General features: G+C 49.9%; 1 protein-coding gene across 1 annotated transcript; it reads right to left on the reverse strand.

Moving 5' to 3' along the window:
* Positions 1 to 2,544: 2,544 nt before the first annotated feature.
* acin1a (apoptotic chromatin condensation inducer 1a) lies at positions 2,545 to 20,433 on the reverse strand. The gene is made up of 19 exons (XM_056596312.1): positions 20,260 to 20,433; positions 18,590 to 18,655; positions 18,180 to 18,291; positions 18,043 to 18,098; positions 15,029 to 17,836; positions 14,450 to 14,578; positions 13,939 to 14,030; positions 12,166 to 12,223; positions 10,122 to 10,161; positions 9,388 to 9,527; positions 8,727 to 8,918; positions 8,366 to 8,564; positions 8,019 to 8,167; positions 7,698 to 7,805; positions 7,146 to 7,253; positions 6,698 to 7,007; positions 6,295 to 6,398; positions 5,800 to 6,061; positions 2,545 to 2,579 (listed from the first exon to the last, which is right to left on the reverse strand). Exons 1-19 carry the CDS (start codon positions 20,395 to 20,397, stop codon positions 2,545 to 2,547), a joined length of 5,106 nt encoding a protein of 1,701 aa, XP_056452287.1. The 5' UTR covers positions 20,398 to 20,433.
* Positions 20,434 to 20,627: the final 194 nt, after the last annotated feature.

Consider the following 20,627-nt stretch of genomic DNA (forward strand, 5'->3'; position numbering starts at 1 on the left):
GAGAGGGGGGAGGGGGTCATAAGTTAAGTCACAGTTGGAAGAGATGGGAGAGAATTCCATGATTCCATGTAAAACATCTGGAATTCAAACAGATCAAGTGTGTGCGTGTGTGTGTGTGTGTGTGTGTGTGTGTGTGTGTGTGTGTGTGTGTGTGTGTGTGTGTGTGTGTGTGTGTGTGTGTGTGTGTGTGTGTGTGTGTGTGTGTGTGTGTGTTGTTGTTGTTGAGGGAGGCATGGGGATTTCAGGAGAGATTGATTTGGAAATTCCATCTTGGGAAACTCAGCAAATTCTGCCGGTGCATCGGAACAACACAATGGGGGTTTTCTGGGTTCAGCTGGTGTTTTTGAGTGGACATCTTAGTATCTGCAGACGTTGCGCAAACCTGCTCCTCGCCTCCAACCAGTTAGGGTATTTGTTAGAGTCTGTTTACACGAGTCAAGCATTGCACGTCACTTTGTGATGTTTGTTTCGCTCCTCTGGTCGGTCTGAGAGAACGCAAGAAACAGAACCTCAGCGTCTTCTTCTCTTCCCCTTTCTTTCCTCCTGTATGTGTGTGTGTGTGTGTGTGTGTGTGTGTGTGTGTGTGTGTGTGTGTGTGTGTGTGTGTGTGTGTGTGTGTGTGTGTGTGTGTGTGTGTGTGTGTGTGTGTGTGTGTGTGACAATACATATTTCCTAGCCGTGTGTGAAATGAATCAGTTGTTTGTGAGAATATTCCAACAAAGAAGATATCCATGCAGCAGCTGCCCTTTTCTCTCTCACTTTTCACCTAAATTCATGTATTCCAAGTACAGTACTGTCATACTTTCCTTTTTTGTTTAAATAAAGTTTCCTAATTACAAGCACCGCAAATCTACCCATCCATCCATAACATGTACATCCTTGATAGAAAATTCTTATTTGATCACTTCTACTATCTCAGTCTGCTGACCAGTTGAAATGTCATGTGGAAACTGCATAACAGTACCGGCCATCTTCTGCTGCCTGTCCAATCAGCACAGAGGCCTCAGCCTGTAGGCAGCCCCACCGAAATTTACAGAAGTGAAAGAAAAAAGGCAATACCGTAAATCCTGTCGTGTGACGCAGATAAGCCTAGGCAAATGATGTATTGGAACATGATGAGGAGGATAAGGCGTGAGGTTTCTAGAGATTTAGAATGGATAATGAGATGAGATGTGGGAGTGGAGCTGAGGTCGTTAAGTTGCTCATAAGGGAGCTGGTATGTGAGGACGTTATGTAGGTTACACATGGTTCTCATTTGCAACCGCATCCTGCAAAGAGCGCACTCACAAGAGTTTTGTTGTGCAGGGATAACTCACACACACACTTTGAATGTCATTGTATGGCTGCTTTCATTCTTATAATTGGTTTCACTCCTCTTCTCCATATGGTCTCATCCGCTCTGTCAAACGTGGCGAATGTTTGGACGGTATTCTTATGTATTCAGCTGGACTTAACTACCCAGAAAGCTGAAAGAAGGAAAACATCTGTTTGTGTTAGATACAGCGTTCTCCACTCAGGTGTTGGAAACATCTGCTTTTCACTTCCATCCATTCCCCCCCAACCACCCCAGTGCTGACCGTGCACACGGCCATCAGTATAAACTTGCATGGCTTTGATTGAGCCAGACACATTGTTTTTTTTAAACGGGGTGTGGTGGCTAAGGGTAGGTAGTTTGTTGGCAGTAGTAGGTCTTTGTTAAAGGATACACATGACCTGGTAAACGTACCAGGAACAATTGCTATTTTAACCTACTGACCCCTCACCCTCATCATCACCCATCATCATGCTCAGACTGCATCATGTGGAATGATTTCCCCAAAACCAAAGAGGAAAGGAGTCTAGTTTTACCAGATGCTGATTCAGGCCTGTATCCTAATTTAGCTTTGCTGAAAGCCCAGATACCCTCAGCCCGACCCAGGCACATCCGTTAGAAAACCCCCCTGCTCTGTCCAGGGGCCTGGACAGGATAGTGGTCACGTTTCATCTTCGCAGCATATTAAACCTTCTTCGACTGGTAAGAAAACAGAGAATGAGCCAATAAGACTGCTGTGCCCTGCAGATCTTCCTCCTCCACTGCCTTATTCCTTCTATTCTCTCTCTCTTAAGAGCTTTGATGCAGGCTAATGCTCTGGCTTACTTCAATAGCGCCACATCTGGACTTCATGAGAGGCCTGCATGTCATTGCACATAGGAGGGCGGGGCGACGAAGACTTTGAAAGGCTTCATTTTTTTGCTTGGAAAATTTGGTTGCATCGTAAGAAATGAAAACAGAACAAGACACTATTACACTCTGATCGCATAAATTCCAGTGAGTGGCGTTGTTTTATTTCCTCTTAAAATAATTAATAAGGAGGCCAACGCTTAACACCAAATTGTGTTAATGTGAACTTTTTGGACCACAGTTCAACCATATTAACTCAGAGACTCGTAATGAGATGCAGATTTGAGGAAACCACAACAGTATTCTACCACCAACGATAGGCATAAGTTCAAAGGGGCCACATCAGAGGTGGCCCTCACAGAAGAGCTGTGGTGGGCCTGTTCTCAAAAGTTACAGTCAGGGAGAGTAACGTGGTTACCTTGAAGAGGGATAAGAAAAACACAATGATGGGGTTGGGGGCATGATATTGGGGGAGCGAGAGACGAGAAGAATGCTTGCGGGCCAAGAGTCTCGGATCTTACTGAACTCCAAAAAACAAGTCAGTTTTGACTGAGCCTTGCTTCTCTGGGCCGTCGACCCGAGTTCAAACCACGACATGTAGGCATGCTGCGGTTTTTCCAGCCGTTCTCAGGGTGGTTCCATCATGTGAACGACCATAATCATGTTTTGACTCATTCGCACAATTAGACGGACAAAGTAGTGGGGGGGGCTGTTTTACAACCGTAAAGGTATGAGGCAGAGCCATGTTTTTGGATAAGAGCTTTGCAACACTCAGGATATCTGCCTAGCAGCAGGGCATTCCGTGATGCCGGCTAGACCGAGCCATGCGGCCGTGTCTCTCTGGTCGGTCTCGGTAGCCTATTTCATGTCAAACTGTCCCGGGTTGAACTTTACCTGGTCCCAGTAAGGCTCGATTTATTCTTTAGCGCTTAATGTATCTTGTAGAGTGTGCACATTGTACAACACCCTTTCCTCGAGTAACTCACCATGTAGCATCATGACCATACAAAATCTGTGCAAATGATTATGTACAATCTCGGGATTAGCTCAGGAGGTAGAGCATGTTGTCTTGAAACCGAAAGGTTGCTAGTTCGCTCCCCAGCTCCTCCTAGCTGAGTGTTGATGTGTCCCTGAGCAAGACACTTAACCCTAACTGCTCTTGATGAGCTGGCTGTCGCCTTGCAAGCGTCTGCTAAATGCCCTAATTGTAATCTAGGTAGTAGGCCTACATAACCATACATTAAGGCATTTTTATCTTTCGCGCAGGATTACGTCGTTCCTTACTCCCAATGTAGAGGATTTGCTCATCTCTTAGCTTGGAGAAACCCAGAAGTCAGAGTCCAGTCGTCAATTCACTTTTCCATGCGCCTGAATGCTGGGCAATGCATGCTTTGTTTGTGGCAGCAACACACTGACCAATATGACCTTCTGACCAATGGGGAGCTAAATAGGAGTACGGTCTGCGTGTTGAAGCGGGGCCTTCAAGAACTCAGCCAACCTCATCCCACGAACGGGTTCTCCAATCAGAGAGCTGCTCCCGAGGGTTGGCATCGCAGTACCCGGGATCCAGTGGACTTTACCGAGGCCAGCCCGCGCACAAACGCACACACGCACACACACACACACACACACACACACACACACACACACACACACACACACACACCAGAGAGCTGCATCAGGGCTGAAAAACTGCTGGACTCAGCGCTCACGGAGCTGTAATTACATAGAGGGAGTGCTGAGTGCTGCAGGATGACTGTCGAGGTGGAGAAGATGTGGCGCAACCGGAGGAAAGAGACAAGAGAGTAAATAGAACGAACAATTAAAAAATATATACAAATTAAGGGCACAAAATAAAAGTCTACAAGGATTAGGGGTTGGAAGGAGACGTTTTATATTGAAATCTTTGAGATCAAACATGTGCAGTGAAGTACAGGTTCAAACTGAAAATGTTCTACTCTTCTCAATTTGAAATTGATATAAAAAAAAATGTAATTGCCACTCGTGGTTGTGGGGGCTCAGAAATGTTCCACTCGATTCTGAGTCTCCCGACAAATAAGAACATTAACTTCTTAATACAATCCATCGTCCAAACAACTTAGTGTAGTTTCGATGTTGTGCATCGCTGACACCTTGTGGACAGTTCTCGTTAGTCTCATGAGAACCCTTAGGGGCGCCTGTTTGGGCGCAGAGAACCCGGGGCGTTCATAAACAATTATTTGCAGACTTCGAAGGACATTTAGTGGGTTGGTTAACCCTTAACACCTACCCAAGTGCTTTCATTTACGTCAATGATTTACCATTCAATGTAAAAAAAAGTATGTTTAACTATCCATCTTAGAACCAAGAAGAGATTCAATTGTAATATATATCAATGACCCGGATAAAACGTTATGAATGATAGAAGATTGATTTGGAGATCTTCTAATAAAATGTAGTTTTGACAAAACAATTCCAATCATTTCAAATTTCAGTTTATTTTTTTGTACATTCACCACTTACAGGCGTACTCAAAGCAAATGACAAAAAAAGAGAAGAAAAACATTTTCAACGTAAATGATAAAATGATTCATAAAGCAACATTAAATCCACTGGTGAAAAAAATAAGTATAATGTATAACGGGGTCTCCTGTCCCGGTATTCATGGCGACTCAGCGAGGAGCGAGAGAATCAGGAGGGAGTGAAGTCAAAAAGGATGGAGGAAGAGAATAGATTAATATATTTAAAAAATAAAAAAAAGATTATTCGGGACATCGTAGCGCCTTGTGTCCTCCGGCCCCCCGGGTCACAAAGCAGGGACACTGGACTGCCTACTAGTTTATCAACTGACGGGGAGGCCTCCCTAGATCAGCCTCAACACACACACACACACACACACACACACACACACACACACACACACACACACACACACACACACACACACACACACACACACACACACACACACACACACACACACACACACACGACAGAGGGTCGGGATCGGGTCCTTGGGGACCCAACATGCAGCAACACCACAGACTCCTGGCTGCTTCTAAACACTGGCGGTGGCAAAGACATGGATGGATGGAGATTCGTGTTTGGGGGAACTACTGCACTTCTCGGCGGGCGGGGGGGGATTGTTACCTGAAGTATGTAGCTTAGTCGTGGCTATACCTTCGAGACAAAAAGAAGACCCCAACAATGACAAAAGAAAAGACGGAGGCAAATTGACAAAATATATAAAAAGCCCAAGAGGAGCGTCACGCACAGCACTCGGGGAGCTGAGGCTGTGGTCCGGCGATAAACACAGGGCTGGAAAACAAAGGGGCTGGGGAGGGGGGGGGGTACGGAGACTACATCGGTTGGTCCTCATGTCGGGTCTCGGTCATGTGACCGAGACGTACATTTAGTGACAGACGGAAAACAAAGCGATGGGGTGGGTGGGTGCGGGTAAGGTTAGAGGAGGCGTTCTTTGAGACGGGTCCATCCCACGGTCGGCTCTTAGCGCCGCCGCTCCCGCGGGTTGCTACGGCTATGGGAGCGCCGGCCCCTGCCTGCATTGCTGCTTCCTCCACCGCCGCCGCCGCCGCCGCCGCTGCTGCCGCCACCGCCACCGCCACCTCCACCAGCGCTGCCGCCAGCCCCCGGCCTACGCGACGCCTCCCTGCGTTTGTTCCCGTCCCGCTCCCCTCTGTCCCTCCCGCGGTCCCGCTCCCTCTCTCTCTCCCCGTCTCGGTCCTTGTCTCCCTCGCCCCGCGGCGCCCGCTCTGCCGGCGGCCCGCTGCCCGCCTTCACCCGCTCCTTCCGCTGCTGCTCCTCCTCCTTCCGCTTCTTCTCCTCCTCCTCGTCCTGCTCCTTACGGTTCCGCTCCCGCTCCTTGGCGCGCTCCGCGTTGGCCGCCTCCCGCAGGGCGAACTGGAGGGCACAAACCACACGCCGCTTAGACACAGCCCGCCATCTTATAGACGGATCTCCTTCACCATCATCTTCATCATCAGATATCTACCTTTGTCTATGGGGTTATATCTATCTATCATAGCAACGTTCAACAAATGCGGAAGGTTCCCAGTTCAAAACCTGGTCAACCTCTTCATGATAATGATGATCATTATGATCATCATTATGATCATCATCATGGAGTGTCTCACCGTTTCCTCGGTGAGGGGAAGCCAGTATATACAGGGCGCTGCCTTGGTCTTCTGGAACAGGTCGTCAAGCAGCTTGGCAGGGGGGTCCTCTGCGGCTTTCTCTGCTGAGAAAACACTCCAGATTTAGCAGGACCACCGCATGGGTTGGACATGTTTACACGCACGTTGCCTACGCTGGGTTATCAGAATGAGGTCGTACAACGGTGTCTGTAGTTACAGATTGCGATTTTGTTAGTGGCCATGAAAAGTGTAACACAAGATTATAATTATTCAAAAGATTCGATTATGGCCTCCGACACCTCGAGGCACTTAAAAACGTAAGGTTAACTCCAATCCACCTAACATAAAAAGAGCTCTCCTTTTAAAGTCCCCCCATGTTAAACGGGTCCGGGCCAGCGCTCACCTTTCTTGTCGTTCTTCCTCTCCTTGCTCTTCCCCCGCTCCTTGCGTTTCCGCTCCCTGGAGCGCGAGCGCCGCGGCCCGGCGGCCTTCTCCTCGCCGGCGGGGCCGAACTCCCGCACCTTGTCGCGGTCCCACTCGCGCTCCGTGCGCCCCTGCTCCCGCCGCGCCATCTCCCGCTCGCGCTCCGCCCACTGCTCGCGCTCCGGCAGCAGCGAGGGCGGGCCGGAGGGCGGCCACTGGCGGCCCGGCGCGGACGCCTGGTCCTCGGCGCCGGGCTTCACGCCCGCCCCCAGGTTCTTGTGGAACTCCAGCTGAGGGAGGGAAAGGCCGGTGAGAAGGGGTACGGAGCGTCTGATGGCTTGAGGGTTGCTAAGCAGCAGGGGCGAGGGGCCACTTGGCTCCAGACTGAGGGGACTCCACCAGACTACCCAGTGGGAGGCTGGTCTTACCTCGTCCTGCTGGCAGAACTCCACGCTGAGGACCTTGGGGTTGCTCTGAGGCCACTTGACCCCGTGCAGGGCTGTCCTGGTGGCCACCGCCTCGTCTGGGCTGGAGTACTGCACACACACACACAGACACACACACACAGCAGACAGCATGAGACGTGTTCACACTGGGAGGGGGTCTCTGCCTTTTTATGGTCCCACGTTCCCGCAGCGCAACGACCAGGCAGACGCTTCCACTCAGTCGTGAACGGTTATGGTTCTGGGTCAGGTTCTAGTGAGTGGACCAATCACAGCCCTTGCTGCTGCGTCGCCTCAACAGAAGGTTATGATTTTTGGGAGGCGCACGTCCGGCCCTAGGGGTGGACGCAAGGAGAGTCTGAAGGATGTAAGGGGTCCGTAACCCCCTTGCGTTGCGGGAATGTGGAACCATAAAAAGCCCTTTGGACAGAGTAGTAGTTGTATATAATACATTGACATCAAACAATTTTCTTACAATTTAAGCAGTGCTAGGTTGTCATGTGTACCATATGTATGCATGTGTGTGTGTAGACTCACGGTGACGTAGCAGTGAGACTTGATCTTGTCGATCCAGAAGCCCGTGTCCAGCAGGGTCCCTGTCCTGCCCAGCAGCTCCTTCAGCTGGCCCAGGGTGAAGGGCCTCACCTGGACACAACACAGCCACACTCGGGTCAGAGGTCAGCCATTATTGAGCTGGATTACACACCCAACAGGGAAGATGTAGTAGCACCAACGTGTTTTTCTAGTAAACACGGGTCACTGCAATGAGCTTTACATGTGACGCCCAACACACACACACACAGGGAATTTAACCTGCGGCCAGGCTGCAGTCCGGAACGACGGGAGCGCCACACTCACCAGATTGGATACGTGCACGATGCTGGACACCTTGCTGCGCGGCGGTGAAGGCTGGCGGGCCGACCGCACGGGGTCGTCGATGGTGATGGTGACCCCTGACCTCTGCTGGCTGATGGAGCGGCGGACGGGGGCGTCGCCGCTGGGGGTCACTGGGGGGGGGGAAACGCTCAGCACTGATGTTTGGACTACAAATGGACTTTAGTGTAGTGCAAAGACCCATGAACTACCCACAAGTAGTTTGTTTTGCAAGAGAGCAAAAGGTTCTATCAACTTAAAAACAGCTTAGTACGTGTCGACTATGTACTATGAATTACACTGAGGTGCGCGTGTGGCGACTGGTCACTTACCAGTGTTCATTTCCACATCAGGGCTGGTGTGCGTTGGCGACTGAGTCTCCATGATGCCAGAGATGGAGACGTCCGTCTTCTCCTCTGGGGTTTTCGTCCGGTCCTTGCCTCCCTTCTGGACCTCCTTCTCCTGGGTCTCCTCCCGTCGACTCCTCTTTGCCTCCTTCTGCCCGTTCTCCTGGCTCTCCAGCGGGACAACCTGTAGATGCAGAGGACATGGACCTCAGAAGTGACTCTGATTGCTAAAACGATAACAAAAAGCACCCCCATGATAACACAATATGATAATATCTTATATTTCAGATAAATCAATGTCATTTTTTTATTGCCTATATCGGCCTCGGCCCCTAAAATCCCATACCGGCCGGGTTCCGCTCTGAAAGCCTGGATCTCGAACCTGAGTGACGGTGCGTCGGATCTGGAGGTCCTGGTCGGGCTGCTCCCTCTCCTCCTCCTCCATCTCCTCCTCGGCCCCGGAGAGGACAGCTTCCTCTGGGTGGAGGTCCACCACCGCATCCTGCCCAGCCCCGGGCTTCATGTCCGGGATCAGAGACTGGAAGGAAACCCAAGAGGAGAGAAAATCTAAAACACTGCCACTTCCCCCACCAAGTGGAAGGAATATTGATGAAGGCATACTCATAAATATTGATTTTGGAGTAAGGAAAATAGATCACACGTCCACGCCCATATCAGATAGCATCTAACTATTGGCATGTTGACTAAAGTGAAAGAAATAAAGACTCGCTGTCGAGTGATTTAGCAGCTGCTTTGATCCAAAGTGCCACTGTAATTCAACAGGAGCAGGTCGCGGTTTGGGCATCTTGCCTACGGTATTCTACAGGTCCTCTGTGGACATGGAGGTAGCGGTTAGAACCCACAACCTGTTGGCTGGGAGTCCAACGACCACCACACTACCCGGCCTCCCCTTACCCATCGGTACAGCACTGGGCAACGGTAACGTGGCTGCTAGAGGGCGGCGCTGTGCCTCCACTCCGGCCTAGGACCAGGGACCTAGGACCTACCTTGAGGGACTCCGTGGTGATGCTGATGGAGGGCTTCTTGGCCGTGACCGCTGTGCTGGAGCCCCACCTCCTCTTGCGCGCGGCTCCAGAGTCCCCATCGCCGTCGGCTGACGTGGGCCCCGGGGACACCTTGCTGCCTGCTAGGTCAAAGAGAGGGGGGGGGGGGGGGGGGTAAGCTTTAATAACATCATGGGAGGGCAACGCAAGCTTCAGAGGTGGAGCCATGTATCATGGACCCGCTAGTGTTGGAGTACAAAGAATGATTCAAAAATGTCATCTTTACACTGAAGCTCCTCAAACATCACATCTTTAACATTTAACAAGATCATCCGCACTAAGTTTTTACTATATTATTTTCAGTGTTTCCCCCAGCACTGTATGGTTAAGGCTGCCTTAACACACACAGACACACACTTTATTATTATTTTTTTTATATATATATATATATATATTAATTATTATGCATTTACAAAGTACAAAACTCCCGTAGGGAAAGAAAACATACTTCCATCAGGTACAAAAAATAAAGATAAATAATGCATCGTTTATACTGTTCAAAACAATAGTCGTTCGACTTAAACCCTCACTGAAGACCGCAGGGCCACGAGACAAACCATCTCCAACAATGAACCGGTATTTACACAATAAACCGTCCAACAGGTAGCGGGCCTCAGTAAAGTAAGTGACAGATGTGGGTGGTAGGTATTGCTGCCCCGAGGGGAGGATGTACTCACTGCTGAGGGAGATCCTCCGGGCAGAGAAGGCCTTGGGAGTCTGTAACAGAGAACAGACAGGAAGAGCCCCAGGGAACAGGGGGAGCGAGGTGAGTGGCACACCCCAGGAGGAACACATCACTACAGGCTGGCAAAGGACGAGTTGGAGGGGGAAGAGGTAGAACGAAAGGGGGGGGAATAAGGATATAAAGAAAGGACAGAGTGGTCGATAGAAACTGCAACACTTGATCCAACGAGAGTCTGTGGACAGTGTTAGGCGGTACACCATGGTTAAATGTGTACAAGTGATGAAGCAGACTGCCTGAGAGGACGACTTGCGTCACCATGGTAAGTCATAGGTATGTCTTTGCACGGGTATGCTTAGCCAGAGGGAAGAAATGTACGAGCCACGCCCCAGGTCGTAATTGCAGTTTCTATTGGACACACAACCCAACCAATGGCGGTACTGCAGTTTAAATGCCATAGAGCTACAAGATTACTAAGAGAAAGATTGTCAAATAATAAAAAAAACTGAAGCAGGGTTACTTTCAGAACTATCATCTGATTAAACCTAGTTTAACTTAAATTACGTTTTTGATTAAAACTGCAGTAGCCATATTAAAAAAATATATAAACATTTTCCCCCCAAAATGATGGTGTTAACACTCCCCTGCCCCGCATAAGCTACAGAGAAGTCTGACTGAAAACTTAGCATTCTCTACAATAAACAACCTAAGTCTGAAAAACATTGAGAAAATGTCTACTTATTCCCTGGTACCACTGACACCTGATCCTTACTGGGTTGGAAATGGCCCAATCACGACTGCATGTACTGCATTTAGGCAACAAGGGGTCCAATCATAGGTGGCTGAGATGTTTGGGTGGAAACCTGAGCGAGCTGGTTGGTTGGCCGGATGTGTTTAAGAGTTCCCGGGGGTGGCAGCCTGAGAACGCCTTTATAACAAGGCATCCATTTTAGCATTTGTCCTTTTTTCTTTATTTGCCCGTTGCGGCGGACTCATCCTTATCACCGCAACGTGGTGTCCGATTGGATGAACCGGAAGCAGCGTGATGAGGAATGCATGAATGTCCGTTAAACTCTTCCGCTCACCACGCCCCAAGGACTGTGGATATTCATACCGATTGTCCAGAAGTAGCAGAACAAGACCAGTCTCTTCATGATTCAGGGGTTCCATTCTGAAGATGAAGGGAACCCCCCCCGGATAGTCCAGCCAGCGAACAACTGCTCCGACAGATGCGCTCCAAATTAATACGCTCCACTCTGGCCCACAGTCTTCTGTAACTTCAGTGTGGGACAGAAGTGTCTGCCGTATTCTGGGTTGTCGCGAGGATTCCCAAACAGTCGTTTAACGTTGCGTCTTCAACCACCCCCTAGCGAGCATGCTTAGGGGTGGCTCTGCGGGTCACCAACCAGGGGAGACAGATGAGCCGACTTGGCAACGTCCGCCTTCCCCGTCGGTCCAACCAGTGAATCTGGCCAGCCAGCTCCATGACACGAGGGCATTTTGCTGCCGGCTCTGTCCGTCTACAGCGCAGACCCGAGGGGGGCTATCTGTGTTCAACCCAGGGTTCTTGGGGGACAGTGGAACAGTGCAGCGTGGTAGTAGTAGTAGTAGTGGCAGAAGTAGTGTGCCGGTACCATTAGGGGCAATGGAAGAGGCATGAGCACCTTTATAACAAAGCAATCAAGTGGGTTTTAAACATCAGCCACAATGATAATATGCCCTTGCTGCCTCTGTCTAAGACAGCAAAGGTTTTGAAAAACACAGCCAAATCATCAATGTGTATGCTACATCTATGCATTCTACAGCTTGTTGTAAGGGGCTCATTTTTATCCAAATTATTATTTAAGAAAAAAGGCTCTACGGTTTCCAATTGCATTTATCACAACTCAGATGAATCGAATTCACTTCAAAACTAAAGACGTATGGTCTGAAAGCTAAAGTGGCAAAAAAAGAAAAAAATAGCAACCGACTAAATCTGTGAAAGAAATAAAGTAAATGGATGATACGTTGGTTTGGTGGTGGTCTCCTCTGTGCCTTACCTCATCGTTGGTCTCTTGGACAAGCTCAGCCTCCGCCATGCTACTCTCCTTCAGGTCCCTGTAGGGTTCGCACAGTACACGACAGGAGGTTAAGTCACTACTCATTAGTATTCAAGAAGACCACTGATATCCAGCTTTTACAGCGTTCACGAATTAACAGCTTCATCTGTACTCGGTTATAACTCCAGACGTCTGTGATATAAAAACGCCCTCAGCGTTATTGAGGGGCGAGACAATCAATGCGCTTCATTTGCATACGCGACAGCGCATTTCACCGTGACGTTCGCTGTTTACAAATACTGTCATAGCTTTGGCGTCAAAACAAATGCTTTGCCCGTTCTCTTTCGTATCGAAGGAATATTGTAAAATAGCCAAGCGATATCATACGTCTTGCTTGCTTGAGTCAACCCCCACCAAAAAAAAAAGGCACGGAAGGCACGATGCATACTGTTACATGATGGCACGTTGGATATTGCCTCGTTCCCCCAGTGCGCAAGTTAATCACTCAGCCTACTCCCGTTCTAAAAGGTAAATCCTCTCCGGGGAACTTGGTTTATTTTGTCAGGCACTTAAAATAGAAGCAAGCGCTACGTTGCTGCTGAAAAAATAAGACTGCGACGAGGCACAACCGCTCCTCCTACCTTTCGCGCTCTCTCGCACACTAGACTACTCCGCTCTCAAAGCATTTCCCTCGACTGCCAGTAAAACCTGGTGCGTACCAAAAGACGCCGCCTAGCTTGCAATATCTTATTTAAGCTTGTCAATAAGACGATATTAAATAGGTTAGCTGTTAACCAAATCCTGTACCGCAGCCATATTGGTGCGATTGAAAATGATTTTTTTTAAAGGACCCGCATGTTCGTTCACACCGGCGTCAAGGCAGGCTTACACATTGCCTGAAAGGAATTCAATTCGTCTTCCCTGGCTCGGTTCCACGACTAACTGAGTGTGAGCTGCACTACAAACTACTAAACAGGGCCCGTGTTAAATGTCATATATATATATATATAGTAATAATAAGTTATCTGCTGTTGACTGCTTTTCAAAACTTAACGTTAATGCAGCACAAGATTTAGTCTTATTTCATCAAATATATGAACCCCTAAATTGACTAAAGTAAATCCGTCAAAAATCATCCAGTCAGAGTGTGTGTTTGTATATAAAAACACCTCTTGGATTAATGTGCGTTATGCCATACACATTATATAGGAAGCCAGAGACAGATAATTATGAGCATAATATAGACTACAGAGCGAACACATGCAGCGTCTCAACCGGGTCTCTTAATGTCGCACAGACCATAACTGCTAATGGCCACACACACACACACACACACACACACACACACACACACACACACACACACACACACACACACACACACACACACACACACACACACACACACACACACACACACACACACACACACACACACACACCAAGTTTGTATCCGGGGAAAAAGCCAGATGGCATGAACAGCACACGCATATCAAACCATGTTTGAACATTTTGAAACACAAGCAGGGCACTTTACACAGTATATTGTGTAAAATAGGAAGTATTCTATATTTGTGATGGAATGGACTTGAATGTAAGGTTTACTACAGCTGAAGAAAGCAGGGCTAGGGCTCCATTAGCCACGTAGTTTTTCTTTACAAGCAAATATTGAATGAAACGTGTGTATCGGTGTGTATTTGACTGAGTGAGTGCGTCTTGATTTTATTGCACACATCTTTGTTACAAAACAGGAAGAAATCAACAGAACCAGACCTTGGCTTGTCTTTCTTCTGCTCTGATTTCTCTTCCTCCTTTGTCGCTGCTGGGGTCTTCTGGTCCTCGGCAGGTGGTCCAACCACAGCTTTCTGTTTCGTTCCAGAAGTCAGCCACAAAGTTAGGTCAGGAAAGTAAGATCCCTTGAAACTCTACGATTTAAAATTATACATTTTAGAGTGTAATATTTGTGGGAAGTTTGTCGGTCGCTGCATTCAATTCATATAACATGATCATTTGCAAGTGAATATTTCAGGGAGAAAAAAATATAAATATATGGAGTTTATTTTTGATTGTAGTATAAATGTAGCAAAGTAGGCACGCATATTATATGTCATGCAATTGTGTACTAGTCTTTATCTAGTTATAACAACAAAGTCTATTATTATAAAAACTGAATGCATCATATTACAGAACCAAGAAGGCCCTTTTTTTTGGGCCAAACTCAATATTGGTATCCTGTGGTTCTGGTGAAGCGTCTGCACAGACAGTGAACACAGAGGAAACTGACCTCGCTGTGCAGCTTGACACCAGACCCGCCCCCTGCTGCTTTGGTGAGGGAGGCTCTAGTCGTTTCATTGGCTTGAGGACCACCATCCGCCCTACGCTTAGGAGACGACTTGCGCTGGGCCTTCTTCTCCTGAGAGCGAGAGAGGAAGGAAGGAAGGAAGGAAGGAAGGAAGGAAGGAAGGAAGGAAGGAAGGAAGGAAGGAAGGAAGGAAGGAAGGAAGGAAGGAAGGAAGGAAGCAGTTAGGATGGATAGACAGTAGCTCTAGTCCTTTTCTGCTACATTATCTTTTTCTAGTATGGTATTAGTTATTCTTTATTTTTTTCCAATATATAGTAAATATAAAAAGTACATATACATACTGCTAATTAATAACCTTAAGCTCAAAAAGCGAATGGTGAAAAGGCCACAAATCTAATATCAAAAATATAGATTTAACATTACTCCTGACTACCAGGGGGAGGGAAGGAAGTAACCATTCAAATATAACCCATGACTACCCCAACGCCAGACCTCAATGGAAGCAGTTCTCCCTGAATAGAACCGTGGTGACCCACCAGCGGCGGCCTGTGATGGACTCACCTGACTCTTTCCCCGCGATGACGAAGACGAGCTGGAGGACCCAGACGAGGACGACCCAGAGTCCGAAGAGGAGGAGTCGCTGGAGGAGGACCTCTTCCTCTGGCGTTTGGGTTTCTCCTTCTCCCCTTCTCCCTGCAGGGCTGCCACCTTCGGGACGGAGGGGGCCCTGTCTTGCTCCGCCTCTTTCTTGGGGGGCTCTTGGGCAACTGGGTGTCGGTCTGCAGACTCTGGCTTGGGCCCGTCCATTGGGGCAGCTGGCGGGAGGGCGGGCCCTTCTTTGTCGGCCCAGGGCCGCGCCTTGGTCGGGGAGGTGATGGGGGAGCCCTGGGGCGGCGGGGTGTCTGAGAAGGTGCGGGGCCGCTTTATGGCCACGGAGCCGGAGGACGCGGCCGGGGGCTGTGCCGGAGTGTCCCGCAGGAAGCGGAACTTCTTGACGGAGGACTGGGGCGACAGAGGGGTGGCTGGTTCTGAATGCTCCCCTGGGCCTGTTCCACCGGGCGCCTGGGACTCCATGGACTCGGGCTGGTCCACCTTGCTGGCTGCTCCCACGGAGATCTGCGGCGGAGTGGTCAGGAGGTTCAGACCAATGTCCCGGCCGCGCTTGGATGGAGGGAGGTGACTTTCCCTCTCCCTGTCGGCCATCTTAGCCTTGTCTCGCTGCTCCTGCGCCTCCTTCTCCCGTCTTTCATGTTCCAGGGTATTTTTTTTCTCCTCCCTCTCCTTCTCCTCTTGCTTCTTGTTCAGCGCACTCTCCTCCTCCTCCCTCTCTTTCTTTAGGACCCTCTCCTTCTCCTCTCTCTCCTTCTTTAGGACTCTGTCCCTCTCTTCCCTCTCCTCCCTCTCTTTCTTTTGCACTCTCTCCTTCTCCTCCCTCTCCTTCTCTTCCTTGAGAGCCCTCTCCTCCCTCTCTTTCTTAAGCGCCCTTTCCCTCTCCTCCCTCTCATTCTGTTCCTTGAGGGCCCTCTCCTCCCGCTCTTTCTTAAGCACTCTCTCCTTCTCCTCCCTCTCCCTCTCCTGCTTTAGGGCCCACTCCTTCTCCTCACGCTCCTTCTCCAGGGCTCTCTCCCTCTGGAGTGTCTCGGCTCTCTCTCGCTCCACCCTCTCCTGCTCTTCTGCGCGTTTCCTCTCCAGCTCTGCCTTCTCCATCCTCTCTCGTTCGCGTGCTGCCTCTCTCTCTGCCCTCTCCTTCTCCTCCCGCTCCTGTGCTTTCTCTTTCTCCATCCGTTGCTGCTCCTGTGCCTTCTCTCTCTCCATCCGTTGCTGCTCCAGGGCCTTCTCTCTCTCCACCCGTTGCTGCTCCAGGGCCTTCTCTCTCTCCATCCGTTGCTGCTCCTGTGCCTTCTCTCTCTCCATCCGTTGCTGCTCTAGAGCATTCTGTCTCTCCATCCTCTCTGCTTCCTCCTTCTCTCGTAGCAGACGCTCCTGCTCCAGCGCTCGCTCCCTCTGTAGTCTCTCCTGCTCCAAGGCCCGTTCTCTCGCCAGCCTCTCCATCTCTTCCCTCTCCCGGGCCAGGGCCTGCTCTCTCTCCAACCGCTGTTGTTCCACAAATCTCTCCCTCTCGATCCTCTCCTTCTCTTCCCTCTCCCTAGTGAGCTCCTGAGCCCTTTCCCTCTCCTCTCTTTCCCTCTGCAAAGCCCTCTCTCTCTCCTCTCTTTCCCGCCGAGCGGCCCGCTCCAGCTCCAGCTTCTCCAGTTGAAGGGCCCTCTCTCGTTCCTCCCTCTCTTTGGCGAGGGCCAACTCTCTCTCCAGTCTCTCGCGCTCCAGAGCAAGATCCCTCTCCTGTCTCTCCCGCTCCAGGGCCAGCTCCCGCTCCCTCTGCAGGGCCCTCTCCTGCTCCTCCCGCTGCAGGGCCCTCTGTCGCTCTATCCTCTCCCGCTCCAACGCCTTCTCCCTCTCCTGCTCTTCCTCCACCATCCTCTGCCTCTCTCGTCTCTCCATCTCCAGGGCCTTCTCCCTCTCCAGCAGCACCTCCCTGTCTTCCGCCGCCGTGGCGCGGAGCACGCCCACTGGGCCCTGGCTGCCGAGGCCTCCGTGTACCCCCTGCATGCCGCCGGGGATCATGGGAAAGGAGACGCTGGCGATGGCGGCCGCAGTGTTGGCCGTGTGCGTGATGGCGGTGAAGGGCTGGGCTAATGCTGCGGCGGCGGCGGCACCGTTGTCCGTGGGCTCTCCGGCGGCACCGTGCCACCCGGCGCCCGAGAAGGCCCCCTCGGACGCCATTTTGCGGGCCAGCAGGGTGAGGGGTCCGGGGGGCTTCCGCTCTCTGCTCTGGGGCTCCGGGCTGCTGCTGCGGCTGCTGGACGACCCGGAGCTGGAGCTGCTGGAGGCGCGCTGGCGGGCGGGGGCCTCGTCCGGGCTCGGGGGGCTTTGTTTGGGGGTGTCGGGCAGCGGGTAGGACAGCTCCGGGGGAGGGGAGGGCGGCGGCGTGGGCTGGCGGAGCTGCGGGGAGAGGAGGGAGGGGATGTGCTGAGGCGGCTGGCGGGACGCCTCCGAGCGCTCTCTGGCCGCCGACCTCCGTGCCGCCGTCCTCCTGGCGGGCTCCCCGGGGCCCCGCCTCCGCTCGCCCCACGCCTCTTCGTCCGCGTCGTCGTCGTCGCCGTCGTCACTGTCGTCGTCGTCGCTGTCGGCCGCGGCCTGACCAGACGGGGGGGCGCGCTCCGCGGCGGCGCTGTGCGTGGACACGGCGCTGGGGACGGGGCCGGCGGGCTGACCAGACATGTTCGCCTCCTGGTGGGCGGGGCCCGCCAGCCCCTCGCCGTCCGCGGGGCCGAGGGGCTTGTGATGTTCGACGGGCGCTGGCGCTGCCTCCTGGTGAATACGGGAAAAGCAGCTGACTTTGAGTATGTTGTGACCCTCCGTGCCAGAGTATGCGTCTCCTATTCCTCCCGCTATAACCCCTCCCCACCACAAACATGCAAGAGAGCAGAAGAGCCTGCGGCGCCCCTGCATGCAGATTATGAATGTCCCTTTTGAATGGAAAAAGTATTTGATTAAAAAGTTAAAAGGGGTCTAACCTGGGAGGGAGCAGGACACGGAGCGCTGTTGTTGACGCTTGTGTTTTCTTCGGGTTCTGTGAAGGAGAAAGCATTTCAATGACTCTTCCTGTGTGCGTGTGTGTGTGTGTGTGCCATTGATTTGTGGCAAGCTTTACCTTCGGGGTCCCCAGCTTCCCTGGCCTCCCTCTCAAGGCGCTGTCGGAGGAGCTCTTGCTGCTTGGCAAGGTACTGCTTGATGAAGCTGTTCTGGCTCATCTCCTCCCCGATCTACAACCGCAGCAGCACCAGAGCATTGAAAAACTGTTGCAGGTGGCCCAGTAGTGTACCAGCCACATAGGCCAGACCTCCTGCTATGCTCATACGTTATTTCCTCTCTCTTTCATGTCAGACCTGGACTCTCAGAATAAAAACCTATTCATTACAGGTCAAGCAAATGATCATTGACTGATTGTTGACATAGACGCAGTTTATTTTTTCTTCATATGGCTTCATGGGCTTATGACATTATTGACAACGGAACCACATGTACCAACAGCTGTAGCAGCTGGTACGCTTTGTTACCCACCTGGGAGTTGGGCTGCAGTCCACTGTGAGGGGTGGAGGTGCGCTGGAGGTTCTCCAGCATGAGGGCCTGTTGTTGGAGAGAAGAAGGGAGACGATTTGATTCCCTTGTTATTTACTGCACAAACATTGAAAGAGTTTGTAAATACTCCATTATGTTAATTACACTGCCGTTCTAATTAATAGAAATGGATTTCCAATGGATTAGATATCGAAAAAAGTTCCATGAACAATTGGTGTGTTTGTACAACCGTGTGCACAGCATTTGTTTATTTCAAAGCATTGTTAAATGGGACTGAGCCATAAAGCAGAAACAAGGCATGCTATGATTAAGGCCAAATGTTTTACATTGTAGAACAAATTAAGACGAAAGTAAATTAATTGACAAGTCGATAGACCAAGCTTCTTCCGTTGGAACGCCTCATTGATTAAACGGAACAATCCATACAGAAGACAGCACAGACCATATAAAAGCGCCCTTCTCTTCTGAAATAGATGTCAATGGGTCAACAGAGAGACATACACGTTCAAACTATCTCAACACTTCCAGAAACATGGCTTCCGGCCAGGTTAGACAACACAGACATTCTTAACACCACAAGGAAGCAATAACTACAGTTCAATAATATGGCGGGACATAAGTAACACTCATTAGAAGAAGAAATTCAGGAATGAATGAGACAAACGAAGGGACCGATCAAACGTACAATTGCAATTAATGCAACTAAAATAATAATGCGTCTGAATACTATAAACAACTATTCTTAATATTACATTTACATTACTGACATTCACCACGAACATTTTTGGGGAAAAAATAATTGATAGTCAACTGAAGCTAGTTTAATTCATTCGTTTTAGTTCATTTTGTACTTTAGGCTATTTACATTGCATTTGCCAAACATGATTTAAAGTGGTGGGAAACAGACAAGTGTAATTTATAGTCTTCAACGTATTTATCCGATGTACATAGATATAGATAACTACATAAAAGGTTTATATTGTATAAATATCTAGACACTTTGAAGAAATACTACTAACAAGAACGTGCATGTTGTGTTTATACAGCGTAACACCTCCGATAGACGTAAACAAAACCGCTCACACACGCGGAAGCTCGCAAACTTCAGCAACAGCGGGTGCGTATTTAGTTCAGTAACAAACATTCACATTGTTGCATCGACATTCGATTTGTTGCCATTGTTTAATTTCAGCTCAGCAAACTACAGCCGCTTTTCATCACCGACCAAGTTAAAGTATTTACTTAACCTCCCCCCCACCCGTTTTTTTTTTTTTTATGGAGCAACAACGCGCGGATTCGACTTCTCTAAACACACATCAGCGGCGGCGGCAAGTCAGCAACTACGGCCACCGCTCTACTAGCCGCTACACAGAGCGGTAGCCTCACAGAACACACAGTCCCATATTTAACTCGTGTAACCCTGGCTGCAGACGCAGGCAAGACGAAGCCATGTTGTGATGCATCACGGAGAGAAGGCGCGATTAAACCGTATCGCTCTTTAAATATTTTTTTGATTGTGTTTGCATTGATAAAAGCAACTGCTACCTTGGTAGCGTAGCAGTTGTCGGCCTTCTAGACAAGCATCAGCCCGTCGGTTCGTAAACGTTAGTTAGCGTGCAGCCGCGGCGATGGCGTAAACGCGCCGAACTCACCCCTTTGAGTCTTTTGACGAGTGCATTTTTCGGTCCACTTTTAGAGAGTCCTCGTTCCTCGAGAGCAGCTTTTAAGTCCGCCACCCGAAGAGAGTTTAGCGGTCTCCCGTCCAGCGTAACGTCTTCAAGGTCCGCCATTTTCCGATCCTCTAGTTCGTTCCCAGCTAGAGTAGTGAGCTACGCCTTCCTTCACCCGCGTCATAGCCGACGACTTCCCTTGAATAAATACAAACAATAATATGTATCCATCGTTAGCTTTATGGTAGAATAATATATGATTTTTTTGAAGGATTAACAATGATTGTTTTTGATTTTATTTAATAATTGCTGCTACATTTTTTACGTTTGCCACAACGACCGTTGCGCAT

This window comes from Gadus chalcogrammus, chromosome 8, assembly GCF_026213295.1.
Source record: "Gadus chalcogrammus isolate NIFS_2021 chromosome 8, NIFS_Gcha_1.0, whole genome shotgun sequence".
NCBI classification, from domain to species: domain Eukaryota; kingdom Metazoa; phylum Chordata; class Actinopteri; order Gadiformes; family Gadidae; genus Gadus; species Gadus chalcogrammus.